The sequence below is a fragment of the Neomonachus schauinslandi genome, chromosome 7, assembly GCF_002201575.2.
Source record: "Neomonachus schauinslandi chromosome 7, ASM220157v2, whole genome shotgun sequence".
Taxonomy (NCBI): Eukaryota; Metazoa; Chordata; class Mammalia; order Carnivora; family Phocidae; genus Neomonachus; species Neomonachus schauinslandi.
Window position 1 is genome coordinate 126329814 of NC_058409.1, and position 20294 is coordinate 126350107.

General features: G+C 36.9%; 1 protein-coding gene across 2 annotated transcripts in view; it reads left to right on the forward strand.

The window, feature by feature from the left end:
- Window positions 1–20294, forward strand: part of DROSHA (drosha ribonuclease III) — a 120743-nt gene that overhangs the window by 43216 nt on the left and 57233 nt on the right. For both annotated transcript variants that reach the window (XM_044916981.1, XM_021695928.2), the window contains 4 exons: window positions 7368–7537; window positions 16285–16409; window positions 18040–18139; window positions 19587–19694. In XM_044916981.1, the coding sequence (XP_044772916.1) occupies window positions 7368–7537; window positions 16285–16409; window positions 18040–18139; window positions 19587–19694 (503 nt within the window). The remainder of the gene's footprint in view (window positions 1–7367; window positions 7538–16284; window positions 16410–18039; window positions 18140–19586; window positions 19695–20294) is intronic.

A 20294-nucleotide genomic window follows, 5' to 3' on the forward strand; every position in this document is an offset into this window, starting at 1 on the left:
TGCATTCTTAGTCTTCACATTTTGGACCCTTCCTCTTCCCCTTCTTCACTTCTTCCTCCTTCTTCACTTCTTCCTCCTTCCTTCCTTCCTGTATCTCCATGAGGCTAAGGAGTAAACAGTGTCTGTCTTGTATCAGTGCTAACATACTACTTGGCACATAGCAGGGACTCAATAAATACTTGTTTACTGACTTGATTTAATTGATCACAGTAGTGCCTTAGTTAATGATTCATGTATTTTGTTACTAATATTTTGTTACTAATGAGAGTGATTGAACTTTCAAACATTCTTTGGTATTATCTCTTATTTTTAAAAAGTAAACCTTTGAAGTATATCACAAACTGTGCACGTATCATAAATACAAGACTCAAGTGAATTTTCACAAAGTGAATATGACTGTGTACTCAGCACCCAGATCAAGATTACCAGCATTCAAGACCCCCTTTGCAGTCACTTCCCAGCTTCTAAAGGGTAGCCTCTATTCTGACTTGAAAACACCATGATAATTTTACTTGTTGTTTAATTATAAAAACTAGAATTGTGTGTTCTTTTTGTTTTTGTCTTCTTTTGTATTATGTGTTTTTGAGACACCTGTTTCAGTTAACTGTAGTTGGTTCATCCTCATTACTACATAGTATTATATGTATTTAACCTATCTGTGATTAATGGGCATTTGGGTATTACCTGTTTTTGGCTCTTTCAAACAGCATATATATGTTCACCATTACCCTTGTACATGCCTTTTGGGGAGCATATATTGATGCTTTCCCATTGTGGATATTTACCTAGGAGTGGAAATTCTAGTTGTGTTTATATTAAGCTTTGTAGATAGTTTCCAACAGTTTCCCAAAATGATTCTTTTATTTTCCCTGCCCACCAGCAGTGTATGGGACAGTTCAGGTTATTCCACATTCTTACCAACACTTGGCATTTTCTTTCTTTTTCAAGTTGGCCATTTTGATGAGTGTTCAGAGGTATCATAGTACAGTTTTAATTTTCACTTCCCTAATGACTTAAGAAATAGAGCATCATTTCATATATTAATTGACTATTTGGATATTGTCTTTTGAAGTGCCTGTTTGAGTCTTTAGCTTATTTTTCTGTTGGGTGATGTATGTCTTTTTCTCATTTACTTGTTAGGTATTTTTATATATACGCCATATATGAGACTTTTGTTAGATGTATAGGTTGCCAGTACCTTCTCTGTGGATTGCTTTTTCACCATCTTAATGGTGATTTTTGATGGACAGAAATTCCTAATTTTAATATAGTCCAATTTACATATTCTTTTATGCTTATCTTGTTTATGAAATCTTTGCTATCCTAAGGTCATCAAGATACTCTCCCTATATTTTCTAGAAATTTAGATCTCTAATCTGTCTCAAAATTTGTTTTTCCAGTTGGTATGAAATATGAGTCAAGATTCCTTATTTTTATTTTATTTTATTTATTTTTTAAGATCCTTAATTGCAGTATGGATATCCAGTTGACTCTGCACCATTTATTGGAAAGATCATTCATTCTTCACAGAATTGAAGTGTTACTTTTGTCCTTTATTGGCTCAGCTGTGTGTGGGTGTGGGTGTATGTGTGTGTGTGTGGGTGTATGTTTGTGTACACAAACGATACGAAAGTGTATAAAGTAAAAAAGTAAATACCCCCTTCTAAACATGTGAAGATGAGTAGATGCTATATATGGTTTGGTTTGTATTCATTTTACTCTATATAGGGGAATTTATGCTTTTTTCTTTAAGTGGGGATAGCACTAAATATGTTATACAACTTGCCTTTTTACTCAACTATTTCAGATGTCCTCTATAAAAATACATTGCCTCATTCTTTAACACCTTCATAGCATTCCATTGTATGAGTGGACATTAATTTTTATGACAATTCCTCTAGTGACAAATATTTTGGAGGTCTCTATTTTTTTTCCCGTTATGTATAAATACTTTGACAGTAGTCTTATGCGTCTCCTATAAGGTAGAATTCTAGAAGTAAAATTATTTGTTAAGACAGTATTTGTAAAATGTTGCCCATTGTTCTCTAGAAAGGACATGATATGTAGCTCTAACCAGCATTTTTAGCAGTACCCTTTTTTGGTATATCTGCCAACACTGGATATCAAGACTTCTACAGTTGGGTCCATCTGAGAGGCACAACATAACCTCATGGTTATTATTTGCATCTTACTTGAACTCATATGAGAATGAGCAGCTTTCATATATTTCAGGTATTTCATGATCCTCTCATGCTCATTTGCTTTTCATCTGTATCAATTTATTATATCTAATTGAAGTTTTATCAGTTATTATCATTTTTGTTTAGTTTCCCAGTTTACCCAGTTTTGAAGATAACTGTCTCATTTGCTCCAGATGAATTTATCCAAAATTAAGCTTATAGGTTTTTTTTTTTTTTTTAAAGATTTTATTTATTTATTTGAGAGAGAGAGAGCACATGAGAGGGGGGAGGGTCAGAGGGAGAAGCAGACTCCCCGCCGAGCAGGGAGCCCGATGCGGAACTCGATCCCGGGACTCCAGGATCATGACCTGAGCCGAAGGCAGTCGCTTAACCAACTGAGCCACCCAGGCTCCCAAGCTTATAGTTTAAACCAAGGATTATTTAATTCAGGCCAGTTGACCAGGAGTCAAATCACAGAGCAACTAGATTATTGAGATTTTAAGGATTTTCTCAAATTTTTGTTTCCTTCCAATACCCGCCTCTACCTTGGGTAGCCAAACCATTGATAAGAGCTCTGGTAGAATTAGTTTAAGGTTTTGTTCTTGCTGGAGCTGGGGCTGGAGCTAGGGCAGGGCATAATTCAAGACAGGAAGGCTGCTCTTATGGGAAAGGCTGTTCACTGCTTGTATCATCACTGTTAGTAAAGCTTCAGAATTCCTTAATCAGTTGATTACGAATCGGTTATTGTGCAAATTGATTTCTGGGGATTGCCCCATTCTGGAGAAGTAGTTTGCAAGTATGGCTGCGAGAGAACCAGAGGTTGGGAGACTATCTCAAAATTCCCAGGGAACCAAGTGTAGTTTAAAGAAACATCAATTGATAAAGCATCTTTTTCTATTTGGAAAGTAGCTTTTTTGGAGGGAAGTTTAGAAAATATCCGTTAATACAAATCTTCAAAAGTTAAGATTATGTAAAGACATGTTACCAGGAATATACAGGAGACATGATAATGCAGTTATACAGTTATTCTCAGTGTAGGCAAAGAGGAAGGTATTTTTATAGTTCTTAAAATAACTGTTACACTGTTGAGAAATACTTGTTTGACCAGCCATATTCTTACCACAAATTCCCTAACAAATTGCCCCCCCACCATATAAATAATCAAGCAATATAAACTGAGAGAATTGGGTCTCTAAGAAACAGTTTATAAAGTCTGTCGGTTCATTAATGACTGTCCAGATTCATTCCCTGAAACACAAACTCCAGTTCTTCCCGAATAATGAGCCATTGTCACAGTTCCAGTCCCAGTGCTGGCAGAATTCCTGCTAACCTTAGCTTACCCGCTCTAATTTGTCATTTATATCATGTCCTATTTATCTCAGCCAATGAGATAAAAATTACTTCCTAGCCCTCAGTGACATAGTTTCATAAATCCCCAACATAAACATGTAGCAAAGCAGACAAACCAGAAGAGCCAATTCATTAACATTAGTAAATTCATGGCAGTCTGCGAGCAAGTGGCCATGTTATTTATCTGCTTTAGGAAGTCATTCCCACAGATATTTATGGAGTATCTTTTTTACCAGGCTGGGTGTGAGGGATGCAGCCCTTGCCCCATGGGCTCTGACAGGACTCTAGTGTTGTCTTACTTTTTTAATATTTCCATAAGGATTGCGCCCCAGTACCGAACCTGGAGCAGTGCCTCGATCCCCCTCCTTGGTAAACCTTTCATTTCAGGTTCTCTGTCCTGGGTTTCTGCTTTGTCACAGTGGTAAATATCTGTCTCTCTAGATTGTAGTTGCCATTTAAAATACTTAGGTTTCAACATGGATTTATAATTTCTCCTTCAGCATTACTGACTTCTCGCCTGATGTGTGTATGCTTTTAAATGTTTCTGGTTTCTGTGCTGTGGTAAAGCTCTACTTTCTCATTAGCAGCTTTGCACCCAAAGGTAAAAGCATTCTTACAAGCATTTGGTGGCCTTTTCTTTTTTTTAAAGATTTTATTTATTTATTTGAGAGAGAGAGTGCGTGTGCATGAGTGGGGGGGGAGGGGCGGAGGGAGAGGGACAAGCAGACTTCCTGCTGAGTGCAAAGACCGAAGCGGGGTTCGATCCCAGCACCCTGAGATCATGACCTGAGCCGAAATCAGATGCTTAACCGACGAGCCACCCAGGCACCCCGTGGCCCTTTTTCTTTATCTTTCAGGTATTCTTCTCCTAAAACGGGCCCTGTCCTTGGTTTGTAGGCCCAAGTATTCCTCTCTTCCAATAGCTTTTTTAGTTTTTTAGTCTTTTCACTTTAAATTCATCGCACTTAGTCTATTTTACTTCTATTTGCAGTGCCATGAAGTCAGCCCTCTGTAACTGCTGGTGGGGAGATTTTAGTGCTATTCTGTATACCTGGTGTTGCATATATTTGCTCCTTCTACCATGTACCACCTTCCCCAAATAAAATCTGAGCCTTTTTTTCTAATCCTTATAACAAAACAACACTCTCTTCCTTCTTATGGCATGCTGGGCTTCTGATGGATCCTTGTAGGCCCACAGTGCTCTTTAGTGATACTACCAAATATAGAGATTATGAGCCAAATACTATTTTACTCCTTTCTTGGTTCCTAATGAATCTAGTCAGTGTGCTAGTTCTTCTCAAAGCTCCCTAGGGTTCCTTTTTCTCTCTGCTGTTCTCTCTGTATACACATGCAGTGTAAATCATCGTATTCTGGCGTAAGTGTTCTCTTTTCCATCTGTTTGCCTCAGACTCCTTACAAGTAGAGACTACTGTGGGCTCAGACAGACAGGCGTCGTGATAGGCATTATGGCTTTGCTGGGCTCCTTAGCAAAGAGGGGAGCAGCAATGATTGAGGAGAGCATGTTATATGCAGGGAGATTGAAATGTCTTTTGAGACAGACTCTTGAGAAATATGCCCTTTACAATGGAAGTTTCTTAATCAAAGGTGACTCTTGGGTTTAAAGCAGATGTTTTGTAATGAGGCATAAAAAATTTCACTGCTGTGAGCAATAATCTGAATCAGTAGGTATAACATGTCCTCATGTGGGTTGATTGTATTTTAGTCACTTCTTGGACAATTTTTTTTTTTTTTTGGAAACTCAATGTCTTTGATTAAGAGAACTCTGTTTTCAGAATGTCATCTACACAGCTTCCTCTAGGAACAGTTATGATTAATCATTTTTAGCCTACATGCTTCTTGAGGGCCTAGAGCTTGTGTTTTTGTTTGTTTTTTCCATGACTGTGACATGCGACCACTCATAGTGCCTGGCACATAATGGTAATAAACCTGCTCATCAGAAAGTAAAATCCAGAGCTCTTCCTGTGCTCTGTAGAAGCTTTGCAAGATCCAGCCTCCCTGCCACCTCTTTCACATCTCTTCCTTCCCTCATTCCATCCACATTGCCTTTTTGCAGTTGCTGGAACACATCAATCCCACTTTACTATAGGCCTTCTGCTGTTTTTTCTATCTGAGACACTCTTCTCCCAGATTGCTACATAATGCGCTCCTCTGCTTCTTTCTAGTCTTTGCTCACATGGCACCTCTTCATGGATTCCTTCCCTGACCATCATTTTAAATATAGCTGCAGTCCTTCACCCATTTTGAACCTTTATAGAAGAGTCTTTATCTTGACCTGATTTATTTTGTGGTTGTTTTTTACTGTGTCTTTCCCTTCTCTGTTTTGGTTGTTTAGATCACCACTGTATTTCTAGGGTCTGGAAGAGTGCCTGCTGCTTAATAGGTGCTCAGTAAATATTTGTTGAATATAAACAAGTATTTAATGAATAAATGCATGCCTACATATATGGTAACAGTGCTGTCTAGTTCCATAACAACATCTGAGATTAAAAGAAAACACAAAGATCAAAAAGAAATTTTGACCTTTACTCTCTTCTTTCTCAGATGTGTAGTCCTGTCCAGGTTCTTACCCCCAGCAACTCATATTAAAGACCTTTTGGGACGCCTGGGTGGCTCAGTCGGTTAAGCATCTGCCTCTGGTTCAGGTCCTGATCCCGGGGTCCTGGGATCAAGTCCCGCATCGGTCTCTTTATTCAGCGGGGAGTCTGCTTCTCCCTCTGCCTGCCACTCCCCCTGCTTGTGCTCACTTACACTCTCTCTCTCTGATAAATAAATAAATCTTAAAAAAAAAGATCTTTCATCCTCTTTTTCTAGTACCTCAGATTCCTTGGGTGCCATTAATTCCTCTAGCACAAATAGGACACTCTCATTTGTGCCCTCCCATCCCCACCATCCTGGTCCCTTGTTTCTCCATGAAGTGTTTGGCCCTATACTGGTGTTCCTAGCATATCTCATGACCTGGGGAGGGTAGTCATTGTCCTCCAAACCTTCTGAGTTCTTGTCCTTTCTTGGGTTGGGATTAGGCAAAGAACAGGCACATATTGATCAAGAAATTAAGCCCAGAAAGAAGGCAGAAGAAGCCTGTGAACCCAAAATTAATGCCCACATTATATGAATGTCTTTGGTTCATCAAGTACCAGATTAATTGGCTCTTTCCAAGGTATTTTAATTATGTCCTTTGTTGTTTTTATCCTCTGTACTTGGTAATATATGCTTCTGTAAGCCTCAGAATACTTGGTATTTTTTCCATGTACTAACTCCATAATGATCTTCATGATATTAGTACAGCCTTTTTAGCGCTATTCATCACGGCAGGTGCAGCACATTAGCACCGAAAAATTAGACCATAATGCAACAATAGCTTATTGGAAACGTCCATAAATATCTCATAAAAGCTTAGAATTTCCTTAAGACAGTAGTATCACTTCTAAAGAGCTTTGATCTGTTACCTTAGAAAGAATGATAAAATATTTAAGACATAACATAGTTCTGTATATTATAAACCATGGCTCTTTATGCTAGGTGGTTTTAAATTTATTTAGGTAGGCACTTTTTTTTATTTTCAGACCTCACAAATGGAGCCTTTTATCATTTATAATGTTGTTGTTACCATTTTAGTAAATGAGATGGTTTATGAGCACTGTTCATCAGTGAAACAAATGGTTTTTGTATTATTTGGCACCTGGTTAAACAATGTAAATTCTAAATTACTTTTTTATAAATGTTCTTTTTTCCCTCACTGTCTTGTTTTTCCTTATTTGGCTGATGATTGACTATTGAGTAGCTTTATTTTTCCCTCTCTTTCCACTCCCACCCAAGATGGAGGAAAGGAAGTGCTATCCATGCACCAAATTCTCCTTTACTTATTACGGTGTAGCAAAGCCCTCGTTCCTGAAGAGGAGATTGCCAATATGCTTCAGTGGGAAGAACTTGAGTGGCAGAAATATGCAGAAGAATGCAAAGGCATGATTGTCACCAACCCTGGAACGGTATGTTCTGGTGCTTACATGTTCTGAGACTGAACCACCTTCTTTCCAGTTTGAATGTTCAAAAAAACAGTAACAGAACATTTTAAAAGTTTGAAGTATTCATTCTTATCCTTTGAGTAATTTTTCCTTTTAAATATTTAGCAAATAAAAAAATACTATAATGTAGTCATATTTAGTAGTAAGTTTATCTGATTAGTTTTTAGATATGTTCGGATCTGATTTTTTTTTCTGAGTATAAAAGTAATATATCATCATTATAAAAAGTTAAGAAAATAAAGGAACAGCCCAAAGAAGACGATAAAGTTATCCATAATTCCATTTACCAGAGATGTTACTATTCACTTTTCTAATCTCCGTAGATACTTTCATATTGTCTTAAAACAAAATTAGCATCATACAGTTCAATATTCATATTTAGACCTTTTTCTTCTCATCCTCTTCCAGAAACAACAATCACAAAATTATTTTTCCATAGTCTTAAATTTCTTTACAAATGTAATTAAAAGGCTCCTAAGTTATTTAATTAAGCCCCAATTATTGGACACCTAGGTTGCTTTCAGATTTTTGCTATCACCAATATTACTGTATTGAATTTGTATATGTGTATATAAGCACATATATACATAAACATGTATGTATCTTTGAATGTGTGTCCATTTAATTTTTTAGGAAGAAGTCCTGTAAGTGAAGTTAATAGGCTGAAGACAGGCACATTTTTAAGGCCTTGGATACGTGTAAATTGCCTTCTAGAGGGCTGAAAAATTTGCACTTTGACCAAGAGTATATGAGCATGCCCTTTTCTTTGTATTGGTTATACTGTACTAGTCTAACAAAAGAACTGTCTGATAGGGAAAAAAATTATATAGTCCAGTTTTGTATTTATTTTGGTTTCTAACAAAAATTGATATTTTAAATGTTTATTGGCCTTTCATGTTTTCTTTTGATAATGGCCTATTAATATCCCTTATCTAATTTTCTTTTGTGATATTTGTCCTTTTTTATTGATCCTTTGCCATACTTATTACAAATATTTCCCATTTCTTTGTTTTTTAAGTGTTTTGTATTAAAATTAGCTTCTAATATTAATTTTTGAAGTAAAAATATAAAAAATAAAGAGTAGAATTAAAAGTTAAGTAGGTTTCTGTTATAAAGAAAATGCTGTTTTATATATTTATATGAATTATAATTTTTTCTCTGAAGTATGTTATTGTTTCATAAAATAGTTATATATTGGCATCTTATCAGGATGAAGTTTTCCAGAAATGGAGAATTAAAATATTTTTATGTAAAAAAAACAGAATAATCTATTTAAACAAAGCTTTTGTTTTTAAAAGGCTGCCAAATTGTATAATAGCCTTGATTCATAAAAATAAAGACTCTGGATCAACTTTTTGTAGCAAGACAGTAACATCTGCACAAACAAAATGTCACTATTTGCAAAGCAAACATTCCAGCTAATACTGATTATTTCAAACAAGTCTAGAAAGTGAAAGTGTTTAATAAAAACATGTTTAAACATAAAACTTGTTTAAAACTTAAAATCATACAATTTTTGCTATTATATTGTTAAACCATATAACTAATTGTTAAAGTAACTCTAGAAGAAATATACAAGTCATAGCATTATGACAGTATAACTCTGAATTTTATTTTTCTTCTTTAAACAGTTGCATAAATTTACATTTCTTCTGCCAGTTTTATAGCAGGGTCAGAAGATGGGTGGGAGTGAGGGTGGTGGGAGACACACCTTTTCATCTTGGTGGGTCTGCTTGAAGAGTCCCACGGTCTACAGTGCACACTTTGGGAATACTTTCACCCTGGGGCTTCTTTCCATAGCTTGGTTAACATTTCCTGAAATCCTAGAATCAGTTGAAGAGCTTTTGAAAATGTATGAATGCCCTGATCATCCCTACCCCATATATACTCCCAAGTAATGGGGCCCAAGGATCTGTTGTTAAAAAAAAAAAAAATCTCCAGGTGCTTTTCTGATTCACCCCTTCATGGTTTTGAGCCATTAGCATAGAGGACATTTACTCCATTACCATGATTATCATTTAGCTCATTTGTTGGGCTACTACTATGTGAGTCAGGTGCTAGTGAAGTCCACACATTATATATGCTGTTTGTCCAGGCGCAGACTCATGGCATATCCATGTGAAAGGAGTCTGTGATGAATTGTTGAGTCCATAGACCAGTCAGTACAAAAGCCAATCAGGAAAGCCTGTATCTGATCTCAGGCGAGATCACTGGACCAGGCTGCCAGGGATACTTTATAAATGCTACAGGGAGGTCTTTACAGAATCGAAAAATTGTATAACTTATTGGCATGATCAAATGTGTATACTTGGGAGGATATATGGCCAATTTTGAAGATAATGAGACCAGATTAGTCAGGATGAAAGGTTTATGTTAGAAAGTAATCAGAAATAAATTAAGAAAGGTAAGTTTGGGTGCCAGACTTGGGAACATGTTAAAGTTAATAAAAATATGTTTAAAGGAGGAAAATATCCTGAAAACTCAGTATCACAAAAACATCCTTTCATTATATCTTTTGCGAATAGAGCAGAGGAGACATGGCAGTATATTTCATCCTCTGCAGTACTTGCTTTGCAAGATTACCCAGTGGTAAGAATATTGGGGAATTTATTAAATTTTTCAAGCCATTATGGTCACATTAAGTACTTTATTGCTGCAGAACTTAAAAGAATTAATCTCCCTCCTGAGGCACTTTGCCTCTGCCAGGGAATACTTTGGTCATTAGCGAGAATATTTTTTATTCTTCCTCAAAGCTGGTATGATGGATATTGTAGGGTGTGGCCAAAGTCTAGAACTTATTTCATCTCTCCCCCCTATAAATTTCAAGATGCTATAGATATTTTAAATCACTGTTTCCTTGGTTGATGCCATGGTATGGTGTTTAAAACCATGAAAACATGAATAATTCACTAACATTTTCAGTTGTGCAACTCTTTTAAAACTGTATCCTGCTGCTTTGATATACAAAATTGGAAGAACAAATATTGTGAAGATGTCAATGCTACCTAGAGCAATCTACACATTTAATGCAATCCCTATCAAAATACCATCCACTTTTTTCAAAGAAATGGAACAAATAATCCTAAAATTTGTATGGAACCAGGAGACACCCCGAATAGCCAGAGGAATGTTGAAAAAGAAAAGCAAAGCTGGCGGCATCACAATTCCGGACTTCAAGTTCTATTACAAAGCTATAATCATCAAGACAGTATGGTCCTGGCACAAAAGCAGTCACATAGATCAATGGAACAGAATAGAGAGCCCAGAAATGGACCCTCAACTCTATGGTCAACTAATCTTTGACAAAGCAGGAAAGAATGTCCAATGGAAAAAAGACAGTCTCTTTAACAAATGGTGTTGGGAAAATTGGACAGCCACATGCAGGAGAATGAAATTGGACCATTTTCTTACACCACACACAAAATAGAGTCAAAATGGTTGAAAGACCTAAATGTGAAACAGGAGTCCATCAAAATCCTAGAGGAGAACACAGGCAGCAACCTCTTCGACCTCAGCCGCAGCAACTTCTTCCTAGAAACATCGCCAAAGGCAAGGGAAGCAAGGGCAAAAATGAACTATTGGGCCTTCATCAACATAAAAAGCTTTTGCACAGCAAAAGAAAGTCATCAAAACCAAAAGACAACTGACAGAATGGGAGAAGATATTTGCAAATGACATATCAGATAAAGGGCTAGTATCCAAAATCTATAAAGAACTTATTAAACTCAACACCCAAAGAACAAATGATCGAATCAAGAAATGGGCAGAAGACATGAACAGACATTTTTCCAAAGAAGACATCCAAATGGCCAAAAGACACATGAAAAAGTGCTCAACATCGCTTGGCATCAGGGAAATCCAAATCAAAACCTCAATGAGATATCACCTCACACCAGTCAGAATGGCTAAAATGAACAAGTCAGGAAACGACAGATGTTGGTGGGGATGCAGAGAAAGGGGAACCCTCCTACACTGTTGGTAGGAATGCAAGCTGGTGCAGCCACTCTGGAAAACAGTATGGAGGTTCCTCAAAAAGTTGAAAATAGAGCTACCCTATGACCCAGCAATTGCACTACTGGGTATTTACCCCAAAGATACAAATGTAGTGATCCGAAGGAGTACGTGCACCTCAGTGTTTATAGCAGCAATGTCCACAATAGCCAAACTGTGGAAAGAGCCAAGATGTCCATCAAGAGATGAATGGTTAAAGAAGATGTGGTAACATATATACAATGGAATATTATGCAGCCATCAAAAAACCCCCGAAATCTTGCCATTTGCAATGACGTGGAGGGAATTAGAGGGTATTCTAAGCGAAATAATTCAATCAGAGAAAGACATGTATCATATGATCTCATTGATATGAGGAATTCTTAATCTCAGGAAACAAACTGAGGGTTGCTGGAGTGGTGGGGGGTGGGAGGGATGGGGTGGCTGGGTGACAGACATTGGGGCGGGTATGTGCTCTGGTGAGTGCTGTGAATTGTGTAAGACTGTTGAATCACAGACCTGTACCTCTGAAACAAATAATACATTATATGTTAAAAAAATAAAAAAGAAGATAGTAGGAAGGGAAAAATGAAAGGGGGGGAATCGGAGGGGGAGACGAGCCATGAGAGACTATGGACTCTGAGAAACAAACTGAGGGTTCTAGAGGGGAGGGGGTGGGGGATGGGTTAGCCTGGTGATGGGTATTAAAGAGGGCACGTATTGAATGGAGCACTGGGTATTATACGCAAACAATGAATCATGGAACACTACATCAAAAACTAATGATGTAATGTATGGTGATTAACATAACAAAATAAAATTAAAAAAAAAACAAAACAAAAACCAAAATCTTGGCAACAATTCCTAGACCTAAATAACAGGTTGCTACTGATAAAGGTCATTTAAAATAATTTTATATTAGATTACCTGTGACCAAAATCTTCTCTAGCTTATTAATTTTGAGAGCAGAAGTCAACTTTTTCAGATACTAGGGACCTTTTGACCGTTAAGTGACATTCAAATATTCTTTTAAAACTTAAGTATAAGTTGTTTTTTAACATGTATGAATTTACAGAAATCTATTCACTTTGTCACCTGCTTGGATTTGTGAGATGGCTGACTGGGGCTACAGCTGGGGGGGTGGTAACCAGCTTGTTTCAGTTGCTGGAAGGTTTCCTGGTTTTACCATTGAAACCCCTCTGTCTGGACAAACCAGGCTGCCAACGAGACTTTAGTTGTAGGCATTGTTTTATGACAAAATGAAGCTGTTGGCCTCCATGTGGATTAATTCTGTAGCCTTTGGCTCTAAAGCAGTTGAGCCAAAGATGCCATCATCTCTTGGTCAGAGTTTAGTTTCTAATTAGGGACTGCTGTGAGAATTGAGAATAAGCAAGGAGGTTGCTAAAACTCTTATGATTTTACCATCTTTTTACAAACAAACTTTTAGGATAAAAGAAAGTTATTTTGTCAACTGAAGAAGGAACCACTTGTTCACTTCTTCCTGTAAGATTAAAAAAAAAAATGAGGCTTTCTGTTAAATTTTAAAAATGACCTACATGGACATAATGAGAAACTTAACCATTTGATTTTTATGTTACCATACCTTCTATTTTAAAGGTGTAGAATTAAAGGAATACATTGGATCAGAACAAGACAAGGATGCCAACTTCTATTCAACATAGTAGCAGAAGTCCTAGCCAGAGCAATTAGGTAGGGAAAAGAAATGAAGGGCATCCAAATTGTAAAGGAAGAAGTAAAACTGTCACTATTTATAGATGATATGACTTTACATATAGAAAACCTTTAAAGATTCCACCAAAAAACTGTTAGAATTAATAAATGAATCAGTATAGTTGCAGGGTAAAAAAATCAGTACACAAAAATTTGTTGCATTTTTTTTTTTTTTAAGATTTTATTTATTTATTTGACAGAGAAAGACACAGCGAGAGAGGGAACACAAACGGGGAGTGGGAGAGGGAGAAGCAGACTCCTTGCCGAGCAGGGAGCCCGATGTGGGACTCGATCCCAGGACTCCAGGATCATGACCTGAGCCGAAGGCAGTCACTTAACCAACTGAGCCACCCAGGCGCCCAAATTTGTTGCATTTTTATAATATACTAACAGTGAACTATCAGAGAAATTAAGAAACAGTCCCATTTGTAATTACATCAAAAGAATATGATACCTAGAAATAAATTTAACCAAGGAGATGAAAGTCCTGTACTCTGAAAACCATAAGGCATTGATGAAAGAAATTGAAGAGGACACAAATAAATGAAAGGTATTCTGTGCTCATGGACTGGAAGAATTAATACTATTAAAATGTCCATATTACTCAAAGCAATCTATGGATTCAATGCAAACCCTGTTAAAATTCTAATGGCATTTTTCACAGAAATAGGATAAACAACAATCCTAAAATTTGTATGGAATCACAAAAGATCCCGACTAGCCAAAGCAATCTTGAGAAAGAAGAACAAAACTGGAGACATCATGCTCTCTGATTTCAAACTATACAACAGAGCTATAGTAATCACGGTATGGCATTGGCCAAAAAAAAGAAACAGACACATTGGTCAGTGGAACAGAATAGGGAGTCCGGAAATAAACTCATGCATATATGGTAAATTAATTTATGGCAAAAGAGGCAAGAATATACAATGGGGAAGGGACAGTCTCTTCAATTAATGGTGTTGGGAAAACTGGACAGCCACATGTGAAAGAATGAAATTGGACCACTACCTTAGGACATACACAAAAGTTAATTCAAAATGGATTGAAGACTTGAATGTAAGATCTGAAACCATAAAACTTACAGGAGAAAACATAGGTGGAAGCTCTTTGGCATCGGTCTGGGCAGTGATTTTTTTATATCTAACTCCACAGGCAAAAAAGTAAACAAATGGAGCTACATCAAACTAAAAAATTTCCATACAGCGAAGAAAGTCATCAACAAAATGAAAGGCCTACCTACTGAATGGGAGAAGATATTTGCATTTCACATATTTAATAAGGGGTTAATATCCAAAACATAGAACTCACGTAGCACAATAACAACAAAAAAATCCGATTAAAAAAGGACAGAGGAGGGGCGCCTGGGTGGCTCAGTCGTTAAGCGTCTGCCGTCGGCTCAGGTCATGATCCCAGGGTCCTGGGATTGAGCCCCGCATCGGGCTCCCTGCTCCGCGGGAAGCCTGCTTCTCCCTCTCCCACTCCCCCTGCTTGTGTTCCCTCTCTCGCTGTGTCTCTCTCTGTCAAATAAATAAATAAAATCTTTAAAAAAAAAAAAAAGACAGAGGATCTGAATAGACATTTTTCCAAAGAAGATATAAATGGCCAACAGGCACATGAAAAGATACTCAACATCACTAATTATCAGGAATATGCAAATCAAAACCGTGAATTATCACCTCATACCTTTCAAATGACTATTATCAAAACAACAAGAAATAACAAGTGTTGGTGAGGATGTGGAGAAAAGGGAACTCTTGTGCACTACTGGTGGGAATGTAAATTGGTACAGCCACTACGGAGAACAGTGTAGGAGTTCCTCCAAAAATTAAAAAACATGATCCATCAGTTCCACTTCTGGGTATTTTGAAGAAAATAGAAACACTAATTCAAAAAGATACACACCCCTGTGTTCACTGCAGTATTATTTATAATAGCCAAGATATGGAAAAAATCTAAGTGTTCATCAATAGATGAATGGATACACACACACACACACACACACACAATGGAATACTGCTTAGCCATAAAAAAGAATGAGGTCTTGCCATTTGCAACAACATGGATAGACCTTGAAGGTATTACCCTAAGTGAAAAAAGAAAAAGACGAACACTGTATGATTTCACTTACATGTGAAATCTAAAAAACAAATGAACAAACAGCAAAACCAAACTCAGATACAGAGAACAGATTCGTGGTTGCCAGAAGTGGGCGAAATGAGTGAAGGGGATCAAGAGGTCATAAACTTCTAGTTATAAAACAAATAAGTCGTGGGGATATAATGTACAGCATAGTGACTATAAGTCAATATTGTGTTGCATATTTGAAAGTTGCTAAGAGAATAGATCTTGAAGGTTCTCATAAGAAAAAATTTTGTAACTTTGTATGGTGACAGATGCTAACTAGACTTATTGTGGTGATCATTACACAGTGTATACAAATATTGAATCATTATGTCCAGCACCTGAAGCCAATATAATGTTATATGTGACTTACACTGCAATTTTTAAAAAAAGAAAGGAAAAACAAGATACACAGAGAACTAATGGAAAAAAGGATATAGAGAGGAATCTGTGCATCCTGAATAGAAGTAAGCCATTCATTTGAAATGTGAAATGAAACCGAATAAGCCAGCACACTTCTTCCCCATGATGTGGAATATTTCCCCTGTGCCTTTGGAGAGGTTCAGGAAAAGTTATATCTGACTACGTGTCCTTTTAAAAGTTTAATTTTTAAAGGTTTCTACGTGGACTGCAAAAAGGGACAAAATCATTGTTCATTATGCCAAATGGCATAGACTCATTTACAGGGATGACATTATAGTTTTTATATATTATAGCTGCTATGATTAATGGGTTTTAAATGACATTTTTCCTTTGGGGGATGAGGCTTTCCCAGAAAAAATCCAATTAATTTCTTCATTACTTAGGTTAAAGTCAATACTGAAAGACTTCTTATGGGAATAAATGGCTTTGATTTTTCTCTCTAGAAACCTAGCTCTGTCCGCATTGATCAACTGGATCGTGAACAGTTCAACCCCGATGTGATTACTTTTCCGATTATCGTCCACTTTGGGATACGCCCTGCACAGTTGAGTTATGCAGGAGACCCACAGTAAGATATTTCTCGGTGTTTGTCTTAGCCAATTTCACCTTCTACTAACAGCTGAATTAGCAAAGGAATACCCTTTAGTGGATGTTTTCTTATTAAAAAATTAAGACCTGAAATGAACCATGTTTCCAAATTTAGGTTACCAAATGAAACAAGTTTTGGTAGCTCCTGAAGAATTATTTTCTCTCTTGATTTGACTGCAGGAAATTATTATTCAATAGATTATCCTTGGCAATTTTGGTCAACATGAGTCCCGTATATTTTTAACTTTTAAGGAACTTTTCCTTTATTCATCATTATAATATTTATTGTTATTATTATTATTTATTTTTTCAGTGCACTCTAGAGGAAAGTAGCACCATGTTGGTTCCTAGCACTGCCGGATTTATGCAGAATTCTATTTTGGGAGGCATCTTAATAAGAGCTCAAGATCCCATGCAAAGTCAAGGGTTGCGTTGTAAGGAGAAGGCATGACTTCTGACTCTTAGAATTGATGTTACTTTCCACATTTGAGTTTTTCCAACTGGCTTGTTAGTGTTTTTCTGGGAGAAGATGAGGATGTGTGGGAATGGAAATAGTACCATTATATTCTTCAGAAGTGTTTGGATTTCCTACCTCGGTAAACAAACAAACAGTTTCCTGACTTAATTTTTTTTTTAAGGATTCATAATGGGAGAAAAGGGCATGGGAGATTTTCAATTCATAAATACAATTCTGGCTGATACATTAGAAGAGGCTAAAGGGTTTTGTTCTTTTTTTTCCCCCTTTGGATAAAAGTATGAAGCAGTGAACCAGGCACTGTGTAAGTACTTCTTTCTTTCCTCCATTCTCTAAAAAATTGTTACCAAAAAGGAGAAACCCAGCTAAGGCCAAGAAAGGAGCAGTTTCAATATGACAGAAAATTCGTTGAAAGTCCCTTCTTGTCACAAATGTTAGTAGAATGTGATAGGCTCTCGTGGACTCTCAGATGGCAGGACTGTGTGCTGCTACAGGACTGCATTTCTCTTCATTCCCAGGACGCTTTACCAGGATCCTTTAGACTGATTATCACATATTTGGCTGCAACAAATATGCTTATTTTTGTCATGATAAATACAAATTGGTACACAGCATTTGTCTTTTTCCCTCTCCAGTGGAGAAAGGATACAGCTTGGGTATAGCTGGGTATTGGCACAAACGGTGTTCTCTTTTCTAATACTCTCCAACTTTTACTTTCAATGTAGGCAGTTCAGAGACCGACTGTGTCCTTGTTAAGTAAGGGGTCTTTCTTTCAACAACATCAGAAAGTACATATTTAAATAAAATAGGTAATGATGAGAAATGATACATGTTTCTGTTGGTTTTTATGTGTCTTTGGAATTCTTTCCAGAGAGATTCGGGCATATATAGTGACACCTCATTTTCAACACAGATGTATAATTACCAGCTTAATCACTAGGTTCCAGATGACTCTTGGTCATCCTGCCCCACTGCCCCCAAATCAGATCCTTCCTTAGAATGAAGGTTTGTTGCCATTAAGGATATCCAAAAGAATGTAATTTATGATTCAGCAGGCCTATTAAAACAGCTGGTTTTATTGCACTTCAGATTCTCCTACTTTTTGTCTGAGATGTCTGTCTGTCCTTTTCCTTAGGTACCAGAAACTCTGGAAGAGTTACGTGAAACTTCGCCACCTCCTAGCAAATAGTCCCAAAGTTAAACAAACTGACAAACAGAAGCTGGCGCAAAGGGAGGTTGGTATCAAATCCTGTTCTTCCGGGATTAATGATGATGTGCTTCAGATTTATTTCAAGATTATTGCATTACACCATACTTCTAGTATAAGATGGAAAAATACTTCTAAAAAAATCATACTTTTCTTTCCTTACATTAGTATACAGATTGATTTTTTTTTCATCTTTTAGTATCTAAGGGAGCATCCCCCCCCCACCCCGCGAAAGTCCTGTTTCTAAATGGATTCCTACCATTGGGAATAAATATATCTTATTGAAATTTTTCAAATTTTACAATTGCTGGGTCAACCTTTTATCATTAATTAGACTGTACATAATATAATTTGGGTCTTACTTAAATTTCTTGGTCTTAAGGTCGTAAAAGATTGCCTTCCATATGTCTGTTAGTTTAGTAGGGTAAACTTATTTCATAAGGTTTTATATCGCAAATTTCATATGTTTTACTAATGAGTAGCATTATCCCTGTATTCCAGGATCATTTATGTTTTAGTTCTTAATTCATAATTTTAAAAATAAATGGATTCAGTATCAACATAAATTTTGTCTCAGTGAGGTTTTATTTTGCTTTGGGTAGTATAAGAGAGCAAGGCTTTAAAGCTGGGAAAAGTGTTTGAATTCTGGTCCTGTCACTTCCTGTGACTTGAGCCAGACAGCTTCATTATAAAGAGGGAACCAAGGCTAAGGGAGACTACTGAAATTTTTCTTGTCGTTGCATCTGGGGAAAAGGGTGGTTGTGTGGACTTCTGAGATACTCCATTTAACTTTCCTCCAATGTTATTTGACCTGTAGTAGCCATTTCATCAATGGTGCAGGCAGTGTGATAATTCCTGTTATTATGAATTCCTGTGAGATTTTTATTGAATAAGTGTGCAAATATAAAATTTTTTTTATAATTAATTATTTGAAGAGAGGTTAAAGGGAAGAGTCAGCTCCTGATTATGTCTTGCAAAAGTTTTAAATCATTGTCTTTTTTAAAATAGAATGTACCGTTGCTACAAGAGGTTTTGTAAGGGTTTTGCAAATTAGAAGGCAGCTTTTAGAATTATGTGGGTTGCAGATTAATTTACTGATTGTCTTTCTTAGATGTAAATGCTTAACATAAGGCTTGATACAAATATAATTTTTACATGTTGATTTTAAGTCCCAAACATCACATTTTGTTTCTTTTATCAGCAAAAGGGTATTTTTTTGTTTAAACTCAACAGAATGGTCGATTTGGTTTAGATTTTTTCTTATCTAGTTACCAGGAAAGGCGGGCTCATACCCAAGGCTTTGACCATCCTGGCCTTCATTTCAAATAAAATATTGTAATTTGGCATGAAGAGGTTTGAATACCTGAACAAAAGGGTGATATTGAATGAATCCAGCTTATTTTCTAATGCTTGATGTTTGGCTTAATATTGCTTTACAACTGTCAGGTTACTCATCATAATGAGTTCTTTTCTAGGAAGCGCTCCAAAAAATACGACAGAAGAATACAATGAGGCGAGAAGTAACAGTGGAGCTAAGTAGTCAAGGATTTTGGAAAACTGGCATCCGTTCTGATGTCTGTCAGGTGATGATGCCTCTGAGAACACATTTATATCTGTATACCTCTTTCTTTAAAAGGCATCTGCCACTGAAGTTTTCCTAATTCTGTTAAGTCTATAGAACATACTATCTTGTAGCTATATGGAACACCAACCATAAATTGTTTTCTGTTGTTTCGGTTTTGTTTTTGTGTTGGTTTTCATGTTGTCTTGTTTAGTTGTGTGTGTGTGTGTGTGTGCGTGCGTATGCACATGCACAGTGGTGGGGTGAGTTGGGGGGGGCAGTTACTTAGTAATGCTAAATTCTGTCTCTTCATGTTGAGTGAAGGCAAGTGTATTCTTCAAATGAACCTGCCTGTGTGCAGCGTACGTGTGGGTGCTTGTCAAAAGAGATAGTCCGGGGCGCCTGGGTGGCTCAGTCTTTAAGCATCTGCCTTCAGCTCAGGTCACGATCCCAGGGTCCTGGGATCGAGCCCCACATCAGGCTCCCTGCTCCGCGGGAAGCCTGCTCTCCCTCTCCCACTCCCCCTGCTTGTGTTCCCTCTCTCGCTGTGTCTCTCTCTGTCAAATAAATAAAATCTTAAAAAAAAAAAAAAAAAAGAGATACTCCAACAGTTCTACAGGCA